Below are 20198 nucleotides of genomic sequence, written 5' to 3'. Positions count from 1 at the left end.
TCTATTAGTAAGCCTACACTGTAGACTTAGCAAAATAAGGCTTACCCTTATTTTCTTTACATTGCACACAGCAGTTCCATCACGTGCACACAACTGGACCACAGTTATTTTTTTATAGATATCTAGTAGCCTACTCTGCATAATGAGATATTGAATGATTATGCTTTGATAGTCTTGATACATAATCAGAGAATGTATGCTTAACCCATTTAAAATCCACAAATTGACCTTAGCTTATTGAGTTCATCCAAGATATGTGGCTCTGGGGAAACTAGTCTGGCCCTGTGGTCATCATCATTACAGATGAAGGCACTCTGCCGTTCAAATCAATACATCATCTTCAAAGCGAACATGGACATCACATCTTAAACATTTCACCAGGTGAACACCCCCTCTCTGTGTTCAGCAACGCTCCCTGACCCCGTGTCCTCCCACACAGGTGAGCCGTGTGGTTTCCATGGAGACGAGCGCCCTGGCACAGCAGGTGGAGAGCGTGGAGCGCAGCGTGGCATTCCTGCAACAGGAACACCTAGTGCTGCTCACCGGGCTCCGTCTGGAGATCCTGCACCTCAGGAAACGATGTGCCGGTGGGTCATGTGATAGGATGTCACATCCTGACTTACAGCATTTTTCACTTTCCTCACTCAAGTGCAGTGGCCTTGTAATACTGCAGTGGCCCTTGAGAAGTTCGTTAATTGTCTCATATGGGTTCTGACAATATTGAGGGGGAAAACAAATACTGAAATGTTTGAATTGATATCAGAAAGGCATACACACTGTATCACTTAATGTTAAACCTTTTGTGACCAGGAGAAATTGGAAAGGAGTGATTAATAACACTTATAACACTTCTGAAGAGGTGTTTGGACAAGGTGTGTATAGGTGGTCCACTCATGTTGGTGGTATCTGGAATGTACAAGTCCTCACCTCTTCCACACAGCCTCTGTGTGTCTAAACATTTAAGGTGGAAGAACAGTATTACGTATGAGGACACATCATTTGATGACCTGGTTTGTCCTAACCTCTTTCTACAGAGCTGAGCTGTGAGCTAAGTGAGAGGTTACCCATGAGAACCCAAGCTGGTGAGTACTGCAGTGAAATTCACCAATGAGCTGCCAGCACAATTAAATGGATATGGTTTGGTCACAACTAATGTGATGTTGTATAGTTTTGAATGGGAAATATTTCATCTGCAGGTGGAGAATTTTGCAAAGGTGTTTAAAGTAAATTGTCAATAAAGTAAATGTGCTGCTCTGTTGTAGTTGTGTGTTCAACATTTCCGAAGAAAAGCTGTAATAGATAGATATTAAGAACAGTTATAATGACCAACAAAAAGATGGTCAATAATAGAGCACAATGGAAATTGTACCCTAAACTGTATCTAATTAGATAATAGCCTAAGTTGATTGAAGATAAATGCACAAGCAATTATATAAAATATATAAAACAAGCAATTATAAAAGGTTATAGTAGAACAGTCATAAAAAATGACAGGCAACAGACTTGCAGCAAGCAGAAACATGAGACAGGACAACTGATACCAATGATGAGGGCTTTATATGGAAGATGGAGATAGACTTTAGCCTATGGCTATGCAGCATTCTTATTTTTAGCTCGTTATGGTATGTAGCGTGCATGCCAACATATAAGTAATTGTACTTTTAATGTAAAGGCAAGGTATGTTTCAGAGTATTGAGTCTCAGTTCATTGATTCTGTGTTTGCAGTGCATGTGTGATTGCAATTCCACATAAAACACTTTCATATCTTAGGCCACTAGGGACTGCTGTTCTCTGTGTTTTGCCATATTTCCACATGCTCTTTGTGCTTTTATCTGCTTTAGAAAAGAGCAATTCAGCCTACCTATAATTAAGTGACAAGAAATAAATTGTGTGGTTTATTATGCCAACACAAAGGGGAGTTGCTGAAGGTCAGAGAGACTCTGGAACCTGGAACTGGAAACTAACATCAAGTCATTGAGAAGTGGTTCACCTCACCGGACATTTGCATGTAACGCTTTTGAACAGATAACGTTGAGTGGACATGGGAATACTCTTAGAAATGGTTAAACTTTTTATACAAGTTAGATACATTCATCTTGTGTGTGTGTGTGTGTGTGTGTGTGTGTGTGTGTGTGTGTGTGTGTGTGTGTGTGTGTGTGTGTGTGTGTGTGTGTGTGTGTGTGTGAGCGTGTGCTTTCTTCATTTTCTTCACTTTTAGTAGCACTTATGTCAGTTTATTCTCAGCGACTTCTCCTTAAAGTAGCCTACTGTTGCTTGGACTGTAATGTATGTGGCTTACAATATAAATCTTTCCATGTATGGATGTGCATGTGTATATGAGTGTGTGTAATGCTCTGTGTTTGTGTTCATGTGTGTGTGTGTCCATGTGCATGTGTGTGCGCCCGTAGACGTGGACGAGGAGCAGGAGCAACTGGAGGCTCGGCTGCAGACGACAGAGCAGCAGCTGGCAGAGCGCGAGTGTGGCCTAGCCGACCTGCGTCTGGAGCTGCGTCGCAAGGGGGTGCTGGCGGGAGCCCTGCAGGCACGTCTCCGCGACGAAGAGCGACGCTTCCTGGACGAGCTGAAGCGCCGCAGCCACAAGATCACGGCGCTAGGCCGGCAGCTGCGGCAGCAGACGGACGTGGCGGCACAGCTCTCCTTCCAGCTGCACTCAGCCCGCTTCTGCCTGTACCACGAGAAAGACGGAGGTGGAGAGGAAGAGGAGGAGGGGGAGGAGGAGGAGGAAGAAGATGTGGAGGAGAGCGAAGAGGGCTCCCCGGAGTCAGACTGGTCACTGTCAGCGCAAGCGTCCCCTGAGGTGGTTGAGAGGCGACCGCCAAGGGTTTATATGCAATCCAGCAGGTCCCGCCGCTCAGAGAGAGTCCGGGAGTGTGTGCCGCGGTTGAGGGTGTACGGGCCAGAGGAGCCAAGACCCATGCCTGACCCCGCCCTCTTCCTGTACCCTTTTAGGCATAGGCTCCTCCCCTTGCATGCCTCACTGGGGCGGCTCTGCAGGGAAAGTGACCAATCAGAGACCTCAGAGGAGAGACAGGGCAGACACAGCAACCAATCACCAGTCAGGGGGAGAATGGAGCCAGACACCACTGAATTATAAATGTTATACTTAGAGGTGTAAAGGAAGTAAAAACCTCCATAAAAGGTCTGGTTAGTTAGCAAGTCAAATAAATGTATTTAAGGTCTTTATTTGAACCTTAACGATACTGTGATGGCAAAAAATACTTCCATCCCTCCTAGCCCTAAAATATGTAATACTGGGGTCAAGATCAAAAACATTATCATTCTAATCCTCATTCTCATGTTTATCATCATTATGTTTATTAAACTACACACTGTAATCTTGGTACATTCAATGAGTCACTCACTTGAACCTCACTGATTTCAGTAATACTGTGCTGATAATGCTGGCCTTAGACTGTTAGAGAAACATATACCATTGCATAATGTTACAATCTAATAAGCTTTACTGAGATAAGCAAAAAGGTATGTATATGTTTAGTATAATACAGTCTTGAAATATGATTGTATTATTTTTTGTATCAGGTGTATGACAGAATTTGATGAAACCTGAATAGGCGTCAATGTCACTTTAAAATAAAGAATTACTTTATCATGACAGTTAACAAAGTGTGCAGCTTTCTCAAAAATATTTGAGTTGCTGAAGTTTAGTAATCCACTTGTGCCTGTACAAAACCAGTTTCATAGGAAGCCATATAATGATGTCGAGTAAATGAAGTAGCAACAGGGATGGTGTAACTGTCAAATAAAACTTGTGTATACGACCATAAATGACCTTCGTTGCTTTGTTCTCGATATTACGTTGTGTTACTACATGGCTCGTATTGTGTAGCAGCTATACTGATAGAAAGGTTGTCCAGTTTTGTTGAACGTTCTTGCAGGCATTCTGACGTACAAAAAAATAAATATCGTGGTTTAACGCCTGTTCTTCTGTAACGTTCCATCAGAGCTGTCCATGGTAGGTAGTTTTTGAAGACGTTTATTAGTGGGTAGCCAAGGAGAATTTTGATTTTGTATGTATTCAGTCAGCTCATCGTGTCTTCTCCGCTGTTATTGTTTGAAGCTATCTAATCCAGCGTCTTCTAAATTGCACTAGGACTGTACAAATAAATAAATAAATCACATCAGTAATTTACTTAAAATTGTCGGTTATTTGCCGAGTCGTTCGAGAAACTTCCAAGACCCAAAAAAATCACACTACACCAACTGCTCCTCTGAATGTTAATAGAAGGCTACTGCAGCACTTTGCCATAGCAACCAGTGTGGAGCAGCATTCGAGCCATTCTCCTCGGAGACGCCAGAAACAAGGTGTGTTTGCCATGGTTCTTACCCCGTCAGTGCCAGGGCAATCTGCTAACCGTACCACTTGTCTCGGCTATTTATACCCACCGGCTCCGGCTTGACAGCTTCAGAACAGTGCTTCACGTGACTGCAGGCTGATCAGATTCAAAGGAATCCTGTGAGTCATAGACATGAGCTCAGTTTAGTAGCCGTGGCGACGTAGGCAATGCCTTTATACGTGGGGCTGAATTCATGTGAGTTGGGTCGTCCTTCTGGGAACACGCTGGTTGTTATGGAAGGGGGGCTGGGGCCTCCCTCTTCCTCCCCTCCCATTGTGCGGGAGACGGAGGGAGAGAACGTGTGAAGGGCACTGGAGGACACACATGGGGCTTGTGTAATGTGTCACTGGAGCAGGGGACTCTGTGGGCCTCGGACGGACCTTCTCTCATCCTTTCTATTGCATCAGTCACTGGACAGCTTGAGGATCTCTTCTACAGGCATGCTGGTGCTCAGATATTTTATAACGCTGAACCTTTAGTCGTATGATTTTGCACTTTTGCTGAACATTACCAATATGTTTATGGGACTTTTTTCTTTCCTTTGGCTGATTGTCATTCCTTTTTCTACTGTTTTGCCTTTGCTGTTTCACTCATCACTCTCCAGAGACTTGTCTTCTCCTTTGTCATTTGTTTGGTGAAGTAACTGCACACGGTGCTTAATCTGACCATGCACTTACTCTGGCATTTATCTCTCCGTGTTTTGGGACTGACCCTGTTGTTGAAGTGAGCAGCTGCTAGCCAAGACTGGCAGCCAGGGCAAAGCAGCTGCCTCTCATTGCATACCTGAGGGGGAAACTGGCTGACTGGCTGCAGGTCAGGACAGAGCAACAGCAGAGCAGGAGCCTCTGGCTAAGTGATTGCTTAGCATTGGGGGGTATCTTTCTGTGAGGCTACTGCCCCCTCGCACACTCACTTTTGTTCTGTCTTGTGACTGTTATACTGTTTGCCTGGCACCATGGGGAACGCTCTCAGCTGCTGCCATAATCTTTCAGGCCAACAAATTCAACACAAGGAAGTGAGTGATCCGTTGGAGGAGTGGTCCCCGTTGTTGTCTGAGGAAAACAGTGATGAGGAGAGCCCGTCCCCGTCCCAGACAACTGGGGATGCGGAGAAGTCCCCTGTCCTGGACCAGGGTCATGCCTTTTTCCCAGATATTGTCTTAAGCAGCAGCCCCGGGGCAGCCCTGGCCGTAGCAGGGCATTCTCTACACAGCGACCAAGGATTGTGGAATCCTGGCTTCCTCCCGGAAAACAGTGAAACCGTCCAGACTGTCATAATGCAGGCGTACAGAGAGGAGGATGTGTTGCGGGTGGATCAACATGCTCTGTATGGGCATGAAACACTTCAGCATCACACAGAACTTTTAAAACAGAGTGTACATCCAAAGGAGAAGGGCATTGGACATAATAAGCTCAACATGGTGCTGATGGAATATTGCACTGCCCATATGGAAAAGAGTGTCCACGAGGCAGAATCAGTTGGTTTTGAGGACGTAGCTGTGGCTGCTGGATGGACAGAGGGAGGCATATTGCAGTTGGATCAGGAGGCTGCTGCTGCGAGGACAACACACAGGACACAGCATATGGAACACAATAGTAATCAAAAGCAACCAGGCGTGGAGCAGACAGCACAGGGTGTGATGATGGAACAGATGGAACAGAGAACCGGGCAGACAGAAAAGCCTTTGGAACATGGAACTTTTCCAAACATTGTTGATCTGGTAGAAGAGAGCACGCTAACGTCTGAGCAGGAGTCTCAAGTTAAACAAGGTGTAAGGGTGGATCTGAATGTGGCCCCAAAAGAACTAAGCTGGAGCCCAACTCAAACAGATGACACAGGGAGAAAGCTAGACCAGATGGGACAGAATGTAACACAAACTAAAGGGGACTCAAAGAAGATTGGACAGATTGCGCAACGGATTGGGCAAGATGCAATACAGGTCAAACAGGCTGAAGAGCAGACGCCACACGGCTTAGTCCAAACCGTTGACTCTGGGGCAGATCGGACAGTGATCTGGGCCGGTTCTGGGACGGACCAGGCCCTGTTCTGGCCCACGGAGCGGTGCTGTTCAGGAGCAGAGCAGGACAGAGTCCAGACTAATGAAGCCCAGTTTGAAAACAACGCTGTACAGTTATGCAAGAAACAAGATCAAGAGCAATGCATAGGACAGGCCCTGTCCAAAGAGCAAGGGTTGATGCCAGTGAATGTGACTGAGGAGGATGATGCACTACTGGAGGAGAAGCAGAAAGAACAGCTCACCCTGTTCATGGTGGACAGACTGTTTTTGGCCACCCAACCACTCACAGGTATGATGTAAGCATGTTTTTAAAGCCTTAATACTTTTTATTCCTTTATCATGCTTCTTTGTCAAAATATTTTTATATTTTTAGATATTTTTAGATATTCATGGTATATAATATATTAAAGTAATACATCTGTGAATATAAATTACATCTAGTTAAACATTTTTGAACATGCAGAGGCATTTGTACCCTCTCTTGCATTATTACAATCACCATACTCATGATCACCCATTCCAGGGCACTGTGCCAACACAATGCAAGGAGGCCCCATAATTCATGACCAAGAAGAGGGGGCCATGGCAACACTGAAAGGGGACGATGAAGCAGGGCCACATGGCGACGCCAACATGGAGGAAGTGGGCCTCAATGAGGACACGACGTTCACAGTTAAAATCCAGGCCCCGGGCATCGAGCCAATTAACTTTCAGGTATTAAATCCAATTACTCTAGCAGTGTGTAACCTCTAAAGAGGAACTACTTCAGAGGAAAGCTGTCTCTCAGTTATCAGACCACATCATTATAACTGTGTGTAAACTTTAAAGCTTTGCTTTGTGGTATACATCAATATTCTATCGATTCTAATCCCATACACTTTTCGTCAAATACGGCTAATGGCTACTCGCAGTCCTTTAGCTGTACATTCAGTGTTTGTGCTAAAATCCAAACAAGGACGCTTGCTACAAAATAATCACTGCGAGAAGTTTTTTGTTGCAACTTATAAGTCCTTATATCAGTTTGTATAACTGTAGGAAATGTCCTTATAAAATAAAACCACAAAAAGTCTTGCACAAAATGTCACAGGATTAAAATGTTTTTTTTTTTTTTGACAAAGCTTGAGGAGAGTAGTATTATTGTGCATTGACAACGTCATAGCATGTGTTTGGCCACTCATGTTTATTGCCTCACCCCCCGTGTCTTTCAGGTGTCTCCCATGGCGATGGTGCAGGAGCTGAAACAGCTACTGATGGACTACGAGGAGACCTGCCATCGCACCTGCTTCTCCCTGCAGCTGAACGGAAGCACACTGGACAACTACATCCACATGAAGTCCATCAGTGACCTGCAGGACGGATGTGTGCTCAAAACCATAGATGGTAGGATGGATGTGTGCTCAAAACCATAGATGGTAGGATGGAAGTGTGCTTAAAACCATAGATGGTAGGAGTCTATGTAGGCCCAGCAGACATGTGGTATAAGCCTGTCAGGACTTGTCACTTTAAGACTGCCTACCGCTTAATACTGGGATCCTCTGATTAGGTGCCAAACTACAATAAACAACAGATGAAAATGTACACAATAGATAAACATGTGTAATTCTTACACCCAGATACAGAATTGAAATGAGAAACCTTTCTTTCTAAACACGATTTTAGTCACTGGTACTGTGTGTGCTGGGCTTTCTGATTCTAGGGATTCAATTATGTTAAGCTTAGGAAATATTGAGATCTGACCCTCCTGTGTGTCTACAGAACCCTACACTGTCCGTGAGGTGCGCATTCACCTGCGCCACATCCGGAACCTTCTGAGGAGCCTGGACCCCACTGATGCCTACAATGGAGTGGACTGCAGATCGCTATCCTTTCTCAGGCACTTCACTGACACGGACATGAGAGGTAGGACATGACTCTGATCATCATGCACATGGCAACTATCGTTCAGCTCACCTGGTTGGGGATACTGATGGTAAGACACTGCAAAAGCAATGATTAGAAATATGAGCACATTTATAAGCCTAATACACAGATCTATTGCAGATCTACTGCATTCCGCTGGGCTTAAGGCACCACACAACCAAATAACCTGTGGCTTAAAAAGGAGTGTATACAACACTTCAATCCAGCATGCATAGCCTTAAACGATGCTACTGGATGGTGCCTGGTTGCTCAGCAAAACAGGAAAAATGCCTGACATATGGTGGGTGCATTCTCTCAACTGCTCATGCTGCCTCCCCATACAGAAAAGCCCGGGAAGAAAGGCAACGAGCTGAAGCAGGTGAACTGTGGACCTCCAGAGTACATCCTGCCAGGGAGCAAAGAGTGCCCTCTCTGGCCTCTGCAGCCTGCGGATGAGGATGCTAAGGTAGGCTGCAGCTCGTACCACTGGGAAAGGCGCATTGGACGCTGCTCCAGTCAAATATCCACCTGGTTTCACAGAGGAACATTCTGAAGGTAGTCCTCTAAAATCTGCCAACTCTCCAGATGTGCTTATTAGGTATTATGTAAAAGCACCGCAGCAGTTTTTGAAACAGAATATTTTTCTCTTTCAATTAAGCACAATGTACTTTGCTGCGGCTGTTGTCTCCTGTTTTGATGATGACACTTATGAACATATGAACCACCCCATACAGCCTCTGGAATTCCTGAGGGCCCTGACGATGAGCAACTGGAACCCACCTCCAGGAAACCGAAAAATGCACGGAGATCTCATGTATCTGAACGTGGTGACGCTGGAGGAGCGCCACTTCAGCATCACTGCCTCGGTTCGTGGTTTCTACCTCAACCAGTGAGTCACTTAGAAGCCTTTAATAATACAGTTTTAGGTATATGTATACTGAATTTTAAGTGTGTTGAGTGAATTGCTGCTTGTGAAATAACCACATTTCTATACATTTTGTCTCTCGTTTGTGTGTATGATGTGGTGCTGTTTAAGGTCAACCAGTTTCAGCTTCAACCCAAAGCCAGCGAACCCCAGTGTCCTTAGCCATGATTTAGTGGATCTTATGAATCAGATCAGCCCCTCGTTTAAAAAGAATTTCAGTGCCTTGCTGAAAAAGAGGTGTGTTCAGTCTCCATCTGGTCAAACGTTATCACTTTCCATTACCATTATATGAATGAATGCAATGCTTGACTGCATTTCATTGTGACATCACTAGGGTCCACAGGCACCCTTTTGAAAGGTTGGAAACCCCCTACCAGCTGTACAGCTGGGCAGCTCCGAAGGTTGACCACTATTTAGACTCTGTGAGAGCAGAGGACGCCCAGACCTCCCGCACGGGTTATGAGGAACACATACCTGGACAGGTGGGGTGCAGCACCACAGAAAGTGCACATGCATGGTTGTGTCATCTGTATTGTAAAATGTAGATAATCAGTTAGACTCCAAGATGTGATACAATCTGCTTGCAGAGGTTATAAAGTGGTGCCCATTTCATTGAATGTATTTATTTATTTTGGGGGGGGTCGGGCATGTGGGCTTGCCTAGACACGGGACTGGAATGAGGAACTTCAGTCCGCCAGGGAACTCCCCCGCAAGAACCTTTCAGAGCGTCTGCTGAGGGAAAGAGCTGTTTTTAAGGTAAGTGCTTGGCAGCTTGTCCCTTTGCCCCACACAATAAATATTAAGATGTCTCAGATTTGCATCCACACTGATACTGTCTTAGGCTGCCTGCCATCAGGGATTTAGACCTTGAGACAATGTTAACTGTTAATGACACTAAGTACCATAAATAATACAAGTAAATTGAATAACATTTGAAAAAATTGCATCAGTGGTAACCAACAGGAAGCACAACCTCTCTCTTGATCTCCCTCTCTCTTTTCTTGTCTTTTCTTGACATCTTATCAAATATAACCCTCAGACAAACTGTGACTTTGTTATTACGGCAACACGAGGTGCCATGGCAGTAATTGATGGCAGCCTGATGGCCCTCAACCCTGGTGACGAGCCACGTATGCACATGTTCATCTGGAACAGCATCTTCTTCAGCCTGGGCTTTGACGTGCGAGATCACTACCTGGAACAGGGCGGGGACGCCGCTGCTCATTGCGCCCCTACAAATGACCTCAAAGGCGTTGGAGCCTATGCCTCCATAGATGCTGAGGGTCTCTATACACTTGGCACTGTAGTGGTGGATTATCGGGGCTACCGGGTAACAGCCCAGTCCATTGTCCCTGGCCTGCTAGAGAAAGACCAAGAGCAAAGTGTCATCTATGGTTCCATCGACTTTGGCAAAACCATTGCTAGTGATGCCAGGTATTTAAAAAAAATTAAGAATGACTTGTACATCAGATAAAATCAAATCTATTTGTTTGTTTAAAGTCTGTGCTGTTACAAGTAAATATGCAAAAGATAGAATGTCCTACTTGATTATGATCTTGCATATTGTTAAGTATTGTTTTTTTTTCTTCATTTAGCCTGAAAAATGTCCTCAGTGTCATTGCTTAGACAAGTAAGTCAATTATACTTGTGGTCTCCCCCCTTCACAAAGGTTTGTGGAAATGCTGGACAAGACCAGCAGGCACCTGAGGATTCTGCGCCACTTCGTGTTGAACGAGAAGGGCGAATGCATGGAGCTGTGTTCCTCTGTGGAATGCAAAGGCATTATGGGAAACGACAGACGCTGCTACATCCTGGACTTGATCCGTACCTTCCCACCAGACCTCAACTTTCTCCCCTCGGAGGAGGAACTTCCCGCAGAATCCCAGGGGCACGGTTTCCCACGCCGGCACCAGCATCGTCTGGTGTGCCTGAGGCAGGAACTGGTTGAGCTGTTCATCGAGCACAGGTAAAAGGCATACATGAAAAACCTTATTGCTATTCTAACTCCACTCAACTATATCAAACATCTGAAGTTGTTGCACAGTTGCACAAATCTTAAAATGGAAGGTATAGCACTGGAATGAATGATGCTGGCCCGTAGGAGGATAGATTTTTCTTCTCTCTGAATGTGCTGAGAAGCGCCGTAATGATAGACTGAAACCACTTAAACTGTTTCAGCAGGCTCGTGATGGCTTGCTGGCCCATACTCCTGAAATAAATAACTTCAGTCAGAGAGTGCCAGTGAGAACGTGTTACAGTACAAGGTCAAATCACTAAGGTGGTTTAAATATTAGCTTGAATTACCAGTGGGAGCACTCACTAAATGATCCCATCATTTTCCAGATATTATCGTTTCTTGGAGATGGTCAACAGACGAGTTGAACCATCTACAACAACAAGCAAGGAAGAGCTGGATGAGCAACTGCTTAGTCTGGATACTAGTGATAACACCTCTCTTGTAGCTGTAACAGAGGCGATCTCTCTGGGTGACTCTGATCAAGAGGGGAAATTAGGTAGCAAAGAGATTCTAAATTGTCCTTATGATGTTATGAAGTCGCAAGACAAGTCCATTTCAGGTAAGATTTCTGCTTGTAAGGTTTGCTTAAGCATCATATTGGTTACTCGGGTGATACTGTCTTGCCTGCTCAAAATCCCCAAACTGGCTACCTGTAGACCAAAAATATCTGCAGCAGGAGAACAATATGCAGTATGGTATTTTTCTGTAAGAGATTGACCTGGACAAAGATGTTATGAAAGCCAAACTGAAGTTCCCTTTGTCCATGTCCCCTTAAAGGTTGTGGAGACAGTGTGCTTTCTAAAGCCTGTAAAACTGTGGGCTCCACCAGCGAAACATCGTTTGACATCCGTTTCAACCCTAATGCCTTTTGTCCAGGTGGGTATACTGAGTCTGGTGTTTGCTAATTAGTGGGAAAATATCACAAAGTCATCTATTTAAGAGAGTGTGTGTGTGTGTATGTATATGTGTGTGTGTGTGTGTGTGTGTGTGTGTGTGTGTGTGTGTGTATGTGTGCGTGTGTCTGTGTATATGTGTGTGTGTGTGTCTGTGTGTGTGTGTGTGTGTGTGTGTGTGTATTTTCAGCTTCCACGTGTTTCTGGGTGTCAGTGTGTATTTACATATATCACCTTTGTGTGTTTCTGTTTGACCTACACAGTTGTGCACTTCCCTGAGGAGAATGCTGTGGATCTACAAGCACAAAGGCTCTTAATTAAGGAAGCCGCAACCTTCCTCATCACTACACAGATCCCGGCCCTGGTATGTGCACATTCCACAATCACCATGACCCCCTCTCCATCACTGTCACTGAATCCTCATAGAGAATGTCTCTGTGCAGGTAAAGAGCTACATGGATCACACCACCTTGCCAATGGATGGTGCCACACTGACTGAAGCCTTACATCGTCATGGTATAAATGTTCGCTACCTGGGCACTGTACTGGATGCCATAGAAATCATGCCTGAAAGGGAAAAGCTTGACTTTGTCTATGTGAGTTTGCCTTTTATACCACGTGAATGAGTCATGTGTACTGTGCATTTTATGACCATCATATGTACATGAGTGTAAAGATCAGCATCTGTCAATATGTCATGTGACTTAATTTGCCTGCAGAGGATATCGGTTACTGAGCTGATCACAAGATGCACCAAACATCTATTCCGGACATATCTTCAAGTAAGAGATTATTTTCCTGTGGTCATACAAAATTATTGATCGGCAGAGTAAGACATTATTCACCTTGTGTGTGTATGTGTGTAATATTTCCCTCCTCAGGCAGTGGAGCCTTCCTCACTTTCCGCCTCTGTTGCCCATTTCCTCAACTGCTTCTTGACTTCGTTTTCGGACTGCACCGGACACCAGACCTCTGACAGGCGCAGGAGCCGACGCCGCAAGAGCCGGGTGACAGGGGCAGGCGCCGGAGTGGGAGGCAGTGGCTCGTGGGTGGGCCTGACCTCTAGAGAGCTGTGGAGGACCATCTCAGCAGAGGCACAGGAGTACTACCACTACGCCCTCCTGTGGTGAGAACTGTGAACTGTGTTGACATGAACAGACTCAGTTTAGCTTTACATATCAGGGGCAAAAGAATGTAATGTCACTGAAAATATATTAATTCAATTATTTTTTCTTCCAAAGAAATCCCCATGAAAGAATATTGCTGTATACTCATGCATAGGCTACATAGGTGTACTTACATAGTGCACTTTAAAGAAACTTCAGTGTAAAATAATTTATAAAATCATGCAAATGGCACCTGGAATAGCATTACCCTCTCAGTGCCCTCTGACAGTGTCCCTACAGTGTGCTGCCCCCTTATGGTCATATCTATCACCTGTCATTTCTCTGCGACACAGTGAGAGTGTGGAACAGGCGGTGGAGAAGTACAGTGTCCAGAGAATCACTCTGCTCAGAGAGATCGCCATTAAAACAGGAATCCAGGTGATACAGTTTTCTCTTCTCTGCATCACGATAAGGTTTTTTTTTCTCACATTCACTTTGTAATCCTAACAGCAGCATTTTACTTTGACCCCATAGAAGAAATCTTCTTTAATATTCTTGCATCTTAATTGTGCACTGACATTAAAATGATAGTGGGTCATCTGGCTATCTTTTCTGTATATCCTTTAGGTCCAACTGAGGGAATACCACTTTGAGAACAAACGCAGTCCGACATTCACAGAGGAGGACATTCTGAACATGTTCCCTGTAGTGAAACACGTTCGGCCCAATGCCTCTGATGCCATTCTCTTCTTCCATAGCGGGCAGACAAAAGTGCAGGAAGGTATGTTGAATTCAATTTCACAGTAGTTGCCCAACGTTCAGTGCGCTACATCACAACACAGTTTCAGTAATGATACTCTTATTTGGGAGTGTGGTTCTCCTTTAAGGTGCCATTCGTGATTGTAATCCAATACACTCTTTTGTCAAATTCAGTGAATGTCTCCTCACGGCCCTCTAGCTGTCTGTTATGTGTGCACTCATAAACCTCTGGTGTTCGTACAACATCCTGGCCAATCAACAATATTGCTTCAGGAGCTCTGTAGGTAGGGGTGTATTTGATTGGCTGTTGAGTTCAAATATCAACAATCTTTCACGAGAATTGCAGATTGGACCAATAAAGGGCAGGTTGAAGTGTAGAAACTATATGGTTTCCTTTAAAAGTAATAAAACTGATACCGTTATCTGTGTGCATGTGTGTGTGTGTTTTTGTGTGTGTGGGTTCAGGACTCCTGAAAGAAGGATCTGAGATGATTGCTCAGGCCCTTGGCCTCTTCACTAATGTGTATGGAGTTATGCACGAACAGATCTGTGCCTGTCTGCGACTTCTGGGACGAATCCACTACATCCTGGGAGACTATGCTGAGGTTTGTGGATTCACAGTGCTCTTGAAATGGAAAAATGAAAATGACGATTTGCATGAAATGTTGTCTGTAATGTGGCGGGTCTACATGAAGAATCAAAGTATGTATGTGTGTGTGTGTATGTGTGTGTGTGTGTGTGTGTGTGTGTGTGTGTGTGTGTGTGTGTGTGTGTGTGTGTGTGTGTGTGTGTGTGTGTGTGTGTGTGTGTGTGTGTGTGTGTGTGTGTGTGTTCATCATGCAAGGCTCTATACAACCAACAAAAAGCTGTCTTAATGAGTGAGAGAGTACTGGGAATTGAACATCCTCACACTGTTCAAGAATACGTAAGTCTTCCTTATTATCATTGACATTTGCTACATTTTATGTTCAAATACTCTTTCATGTGGGAATGCATTAGTGATACTCTTCATAGCAAGGACTCCATAACAAAGAAACAACAGACACGCCTTCATGTGGTAATGAATTGTCATATTCTTCATAGAAAGGGCACAACATCTCAAGGGAGAAACAACAGACTCAATCAAAAGAAAATTCACAGTTTTTCCTGTTTTCTTTGCGTTCAGATGCACCTGGGTCTGTACTGTTTCGCTGGAGGACAGCCTGTGACGTCCCTGCGGCTGCTGTACCGGGCGCGATACCTCGTCCTGATGGTGTGTGGGGAGGATCACCCTGAGATGGCCTTGCTCGACGTGAGTGCACCCAGTGGGGAGCGGCCCTACTCAGGTCTCCTGCTGAGCTCTTCAAACCAAAACAAAAATGAAATGTACAAGTTTATATTTTAAGTGGGTGTTGAATATATTGTATATTGATGTAATCTGACTTGTGGTTTTGTCTGACTTCTGTATGATTTTACATTGCCCACTTTACAAACTGCTGACAACCTTTTGTATAATATATATGTTATCCAGATCATTTCTCAGACTTTTGAAAAAAAAAGTGTCTTGTAAAACATTCAGTAGCATATTAACAAACATAAACAAAAATTACATTTTAAAAATATTGTAAAACCATATAATTTGGAGGCTTTAAAATATTCTAAAATACATCACAATACACTGAAATGGCAGCTTTTATCTTTATTTTGACAGTACCTGGTAAGTGTGGAGATGCAGGTTGACCACTCTTTAACTTGCATGAAGTAATAAGAATCAAAACAACTCGGCACCTCCTTCGTAGCTGTTAGAGTTGGTGCAGAGAGTTCACAAGGAACTCCAATCTATTTTTAGATCTACGGCATTCATTTTTAAGATTGTTGTTGTTTGTGCACGATTTGGCTCAATTGCATTGTTGTTTCTGTGCAGAGTAAGATCGGTCTGGTGCTGCATTCATTGTCAGAGTATGTTCTGTCCCTGAGGTTTCTGGAAAATGCTCTGTCCATCAACATCAAGTATCATGGACCCTCCTCACTAAAAGTAGCACACAGGTAAAGCGATGCGCTGACAGTGGTTTGGCTCACAGACTAAGAGAATGCCTACTCACTTAACCTATTTGATCTCAAAAGCTTAGTATGTCATTCAAGACTTCAACAGTTTTAACATCTTCGATGAAATATTTCTTGTCATTGAAATATGAATGAAATATGTAATTATTTCCCGTTTTCAATATTTTCCATAATTGAATTATGGTCATACCAAAGCTTAGTGGTCACACACACCCCTCTTCTACCTTTGTCACCCTGTGATTCTCTTCTCTCCTCTTTAGCCATTTCTTATTGGCCAAAGCATACGAGAGCAAGGGGGAGTTCCGCTCAGCTCTCCAGCATGAGAAAGAGTGCTATGCAATTTATAAGAACCAGGTGAGTAATCCATATTACAGAGAAGCCCCTTATATCCGCCTTTACAAGACCTTTTACTGAGTTTCTTGAGAATTAGATAGTACAAAGCAAGAGGGTTTATCTGTTAACCTATCGTGGGGCACTTATGTGCTATAATAGCATTTTGGGCCTTCTTTGGGGTTCCAAATGAGTATTCTAGTGTTCAAACATTTCTTCTTTTTTTTCTGCAGCTTGGAGAGCACCATGATAAGACAAGGGAGAGCTCAGAGTATCTGAAACACCTTACTCAACAAGCCGTGACCCTGCAGCGCACCATGAACATGATCTACCACACGGGCCATGATGCTAACATTGCTCCACTCAATGTTTGTTTGTTAATGTTTACTATGATGTTTATGTTTATGTTTGGTGTGTGTGTGTGTGTGTGTGTGTGTGTGTGTGAGAGAGAGAGAGAGAGAGAGAGAGAGAGAGAGAGAGAGAGTGAGAAAGAGAGAGAGAGAGAGAGAGGAAGAGAGAGGGAGAGACTTTGACTTAAAAAAAAATTCAAATAATTTATATTGGTCTATTTCACCAGTTGAAAAAACAAGCCAAGTCATTAATGGTAACCATACCCTCCCTTAGACACAATTTCCCTGAACTAAGCAGGGCCAAGTTCTTTGTTTGCTGGCAGAGAGAGAGACCCCACCATACAGACGACTCCACATAAAAATCATGTCTGTTGTGTTCTGTGTGCAGTTGGACCCTCCAAGCCGGATATGGATCCTTGAACAGCTCAATCTGATCAGTGGAGTTGTCCTCATCCCCCTAAGGTGAGATAAAAGGATTGTTTACATGTACGTACAGTCGTGGCCAAAAGTTTTGAGAATGACACAAATTTACATTTTCACAAAGTTTGCTGCTTCAGTGTCTTTAGATATCTTTGTCAGATGTTACTATGGAAGACTGAAGTATAATTACAAGCATTTAATAAGTGTCAAAGGCTTTTATTGGCAATTACATGAAGTTAATGCAAAAAGTCAATATGTGCATATGTGCTTCTTTTTGAAGACCTCTGCAATCCGCCCTGGCATGCTGTCAATTAACTTCTGGGCCACATCCTGACTGATGGCGGCCCATTCTTGCATAATAAATGCTTGGAGTTTGTCAGAAATAGTTTTTTTTGTTTGTCCACCCGCCTCTTGAGGATTGACCACAAGTTCTCAATGGGATTAAGGTCTGGGGACTTTCCTGGCCAATGGACCCAAAATATCAATGTTTTGTTCCCCGAGCCACTTAGTTATCACTCCTCCGGGTGGACAAACAAAAAAAACTATTTCTGACAAACTCCAAGCATTTATTATGCAAGAATGGGCCGCCATCAGTCAGGATGTGGCCCAGAAGTTAATTGACAGCATGCCAGGGCGGATTGCAGAGGTCTTGAAAAAGAAGGGTCAAAACTGCATATATTGACTTTTTGCAGTAACTTCATGTAATTGCCAATAAAAGCCAGTGACACTTACTAAATGATTGTAATTATACTTCAGTCTTCCATAGTAACATCTGACAAAAATATCTAAAGACACTGAAGCAGCAAACTTTGTGAAAATGCATATTTGTGTCATTCTCAAAACTTTTGGCCACGACTGTACACATACAAACGGTCACACACACATTACTTTACATTACACATTCTTACTTTGGAGCAGTGCAATCATTGCTGTGTGTGTCTGTGTGTGTGTGTGTGTGTGTGTGTGTGTGTGTGTGTGTGTGTGTGTGTGTGTGTGTGTGTGTGTGTGTGTGTGTGTGTGTGTGTGTGTGTGTATGCATGGGACCATTTGCATAGAATTTAGGACACTGGGTCCCAAAGTGTGGGGCAGGCAGGCTTTTGTTGAAGGCAAAGAAACTGATGAGAACCGTAAACAACCAACTACGGGTCAAATGAAGTATGGCAGTGCTCTTACAGCATAGTGGCCTGTAGCTAACCTATTTGGTGATGGGTTTATACTTTGTACATATATAATATGGTCAGGCCCTACCGTTTAGCCTGTCAGAAGGGATAGTTAGCCTAATCATTAATACAATTGACATGCGCCAAACATGAACCAATGCAAGAATGGAACAATACATAGCCAATAAATAAAAAACTTATTTGGTCCAGAAATTAGCTCTGATCAAATAAAAAGTATATTGATTTATGACATGGAAATGTTCAAATGTTCAAATGTACAAACCATGTCAAAGAGCTATGCAACAGCTGAAGGTCATAATTTGTATCTTCCTAATAATGGCCCATTATTAATGGGCCACTGTGTTTTGGGGGTATCTTTTCCCCATTGTTAAAGGCCTGCCATGAAAGGTTTTGGAACCACTGATTTAGGAGAAATGGATTGGCCCACTCCAAAGATGCTTACCTGGATGTTCAGTTATGGGATATGTGATATTACTGATATGGCACATGGGATATGTGATATTACTGATACGGCACGTAGGATATGTGATATTACTGATATTGCACATGGGATATGTGATATTACTGATATTGCACATAGGATATGTGATATTACTGATATGGCACATGGGATATGTAATATTACTGATATGGCTGACCTTACTCCTTCTCCCCCTCCGTTCCTGTTCCTGGCAGCAACAAAGATCTGGAGAATCTAAGGGACCAGGGACTGAAAACACAGTCACTGGCAGCCAGGGCTTGAGATCCAACAGGAATGGCCACAATCACAGTGCCCCCTTGAAGAAGAACTCTGGTATTTTTTAACCCTGGCCCTATTTCCCCCCATTTTTACTAGGGACAAAAACGATCGTAATCGGTGTACTACAGTCATTAGTTTATTCTTCTCTTCTTCCGCTGCGGGAAAACTAATGACTGTAGAAACAGTAATTTTCTACAGTTTATTTACAGTTGTTGAGGTAGGTATCTCTGTAGGGATCCTTTTTATGTTGTCAGACACTTAAAAGAACATTATGAGCCTGTCAGTGGCAGAAAGAAACGGTTCACTTTCATGCCAATGCTTGCCCCATAGAATTACATTTTATAGCCATTTTGTGGTTACCAGTTGTATTGTTCCAACTCAATATTGGACCAATTTTGTCTTTGCCATAGTAGTAGGATACAAAAAGATGGGAAAATAGGGCCCAGGTTACAAAATACCAGATTTTTCCTTTAAGGATGGGAAGGTTTAAATAAATATATAAGAATTGGGATATTGGGTGTTTTGTTTTTTGTTTTTTATTCATTCATTTTCTTTTTAGTTCCATAAGTTTAGCATTTTCTGTCCAATTCATTGAAGTCTTCAATAAACATTGGGGCGGCACATTCTAAATAGTATGACCTTACATTTTGAAACTAGGATAACAGCTTGCCTATTGATTACGTTCAGTTAGCCTACAATTCTCCGATAATATCAACCTTTTCTTCAGGAAAAATGTACTTATCCCCAAACTTAAATGTTCCACTTAACAAACTCTGAGCTGAGTTCTTGAAATAATTCTCTGATGGTTCTTTGTACTGGCAGATTTTATAAGAACCACTTTGGTTAGAAAATCAACTCCATTTGGTTCTTTAAAGAACAGTTGTCTGGCATAAAAAGCCCTTAAAAGGCAAATTTATAGGGACAAGGTAAGTTTTCCAAGAATGTGGCAATTCCTACTTAAAAAATGTTTAAACTCTTTTATCATTGCAGATGGTTCGTTGGATTGTTTGTATGAATTAGGTGACAATTTCTGCCTAGAAAATAATGCCTGTGATGAATTGCTCAATTAATTACAGTGCACTCATTAAAAAAACAGCTCAGAAAAGAACCCTGAATAGAATCTTGAACGATTGAAGGATGTAT

At 43.3% G+C, this 20198-nt stretch overlaps 2 protein-coding genes across 2 annotated transcripts; both read left to right on the top strand.

Moving 5' to 3' along the window:
* Positions 1 to 457: 457 nt before the first annotated feature.
* ccdc92bb (coiled-coil domain containing 92Bb) lies at positions 458 to 3115 on the top strand (the record flags this gene model as incomplete). Its single annotated transcript, XM_080852313.1, has 3 exons — positions 458 to 587; positions 1035 to 1082; positions 2409 to 3115. The coding sequence occupies 3 exons, from the start codon at positions 458 to 460 to the stop codon at positions 3113 to 3115; spliced, it is 885 nt and encodes a 294-aa protein (XP_080708439.1).
* A 2216-nt stretch (positions 3116 to 5331) lies between these two features.
* On the top strand, positions 5332 to 19058 carry LOC308360026 (clustered mitochondria protein homolog; the record flags this gene model as incomplete). The annotated part of the gene is made up of 27 exons (XM_080831766.1): positions 5332 to 6682; positions 6917 to 7107; positions 7602 to 7773; positions 8149 to 8292; positions 8637 to 8758; positions 9027 to 9181; positions 9329 to 9454; positions 9552 to 9699; positions 9881 to 9973; positions 10257 to 10651; positions 10887 to 11183; positions 11561 to 11793; positions 12012 to 12110; positions 12391 to 12491; positions 12571 to 12723; positions 12847 to 12909; positions 13009 to 13253; positions 13587 to 13671; positions 13861 to 14014; positions 14458 to 14597; positions 14837 to 14917; positions 15158 to 15283; positions 15896 to 16017; positions 16296 to 16389; positions 16599 to 16733; positions 17104 to 17177; positions 18992 to 19058. The coding sequence occupies 27 exons, from the start codon at positions 5332 to 5334 to the stop codon at positions 19056 to 19058; spliced, it is 5166 nt and encodes a 1721-aa protein (XP_080687892.1).
* Between the last annotated feature and the right edge of the window lie 1140 nt (positions 19059 to 20198).

This window comes from Sprattus sprattus, assembly GCF_963457725.1.
Source record: "Sprattus sprattus genome assembly, chromosome: 1".
Lineage (NCBI taxonomy): Eukaryota > Metazoa > Chordata > Actinopteri > Clupeiformes > Clupeidae > Sprattus > Sprattus sprattus.
This window is presented reverse-complemented; position numbering and strand designations above follow the sequence as displayed.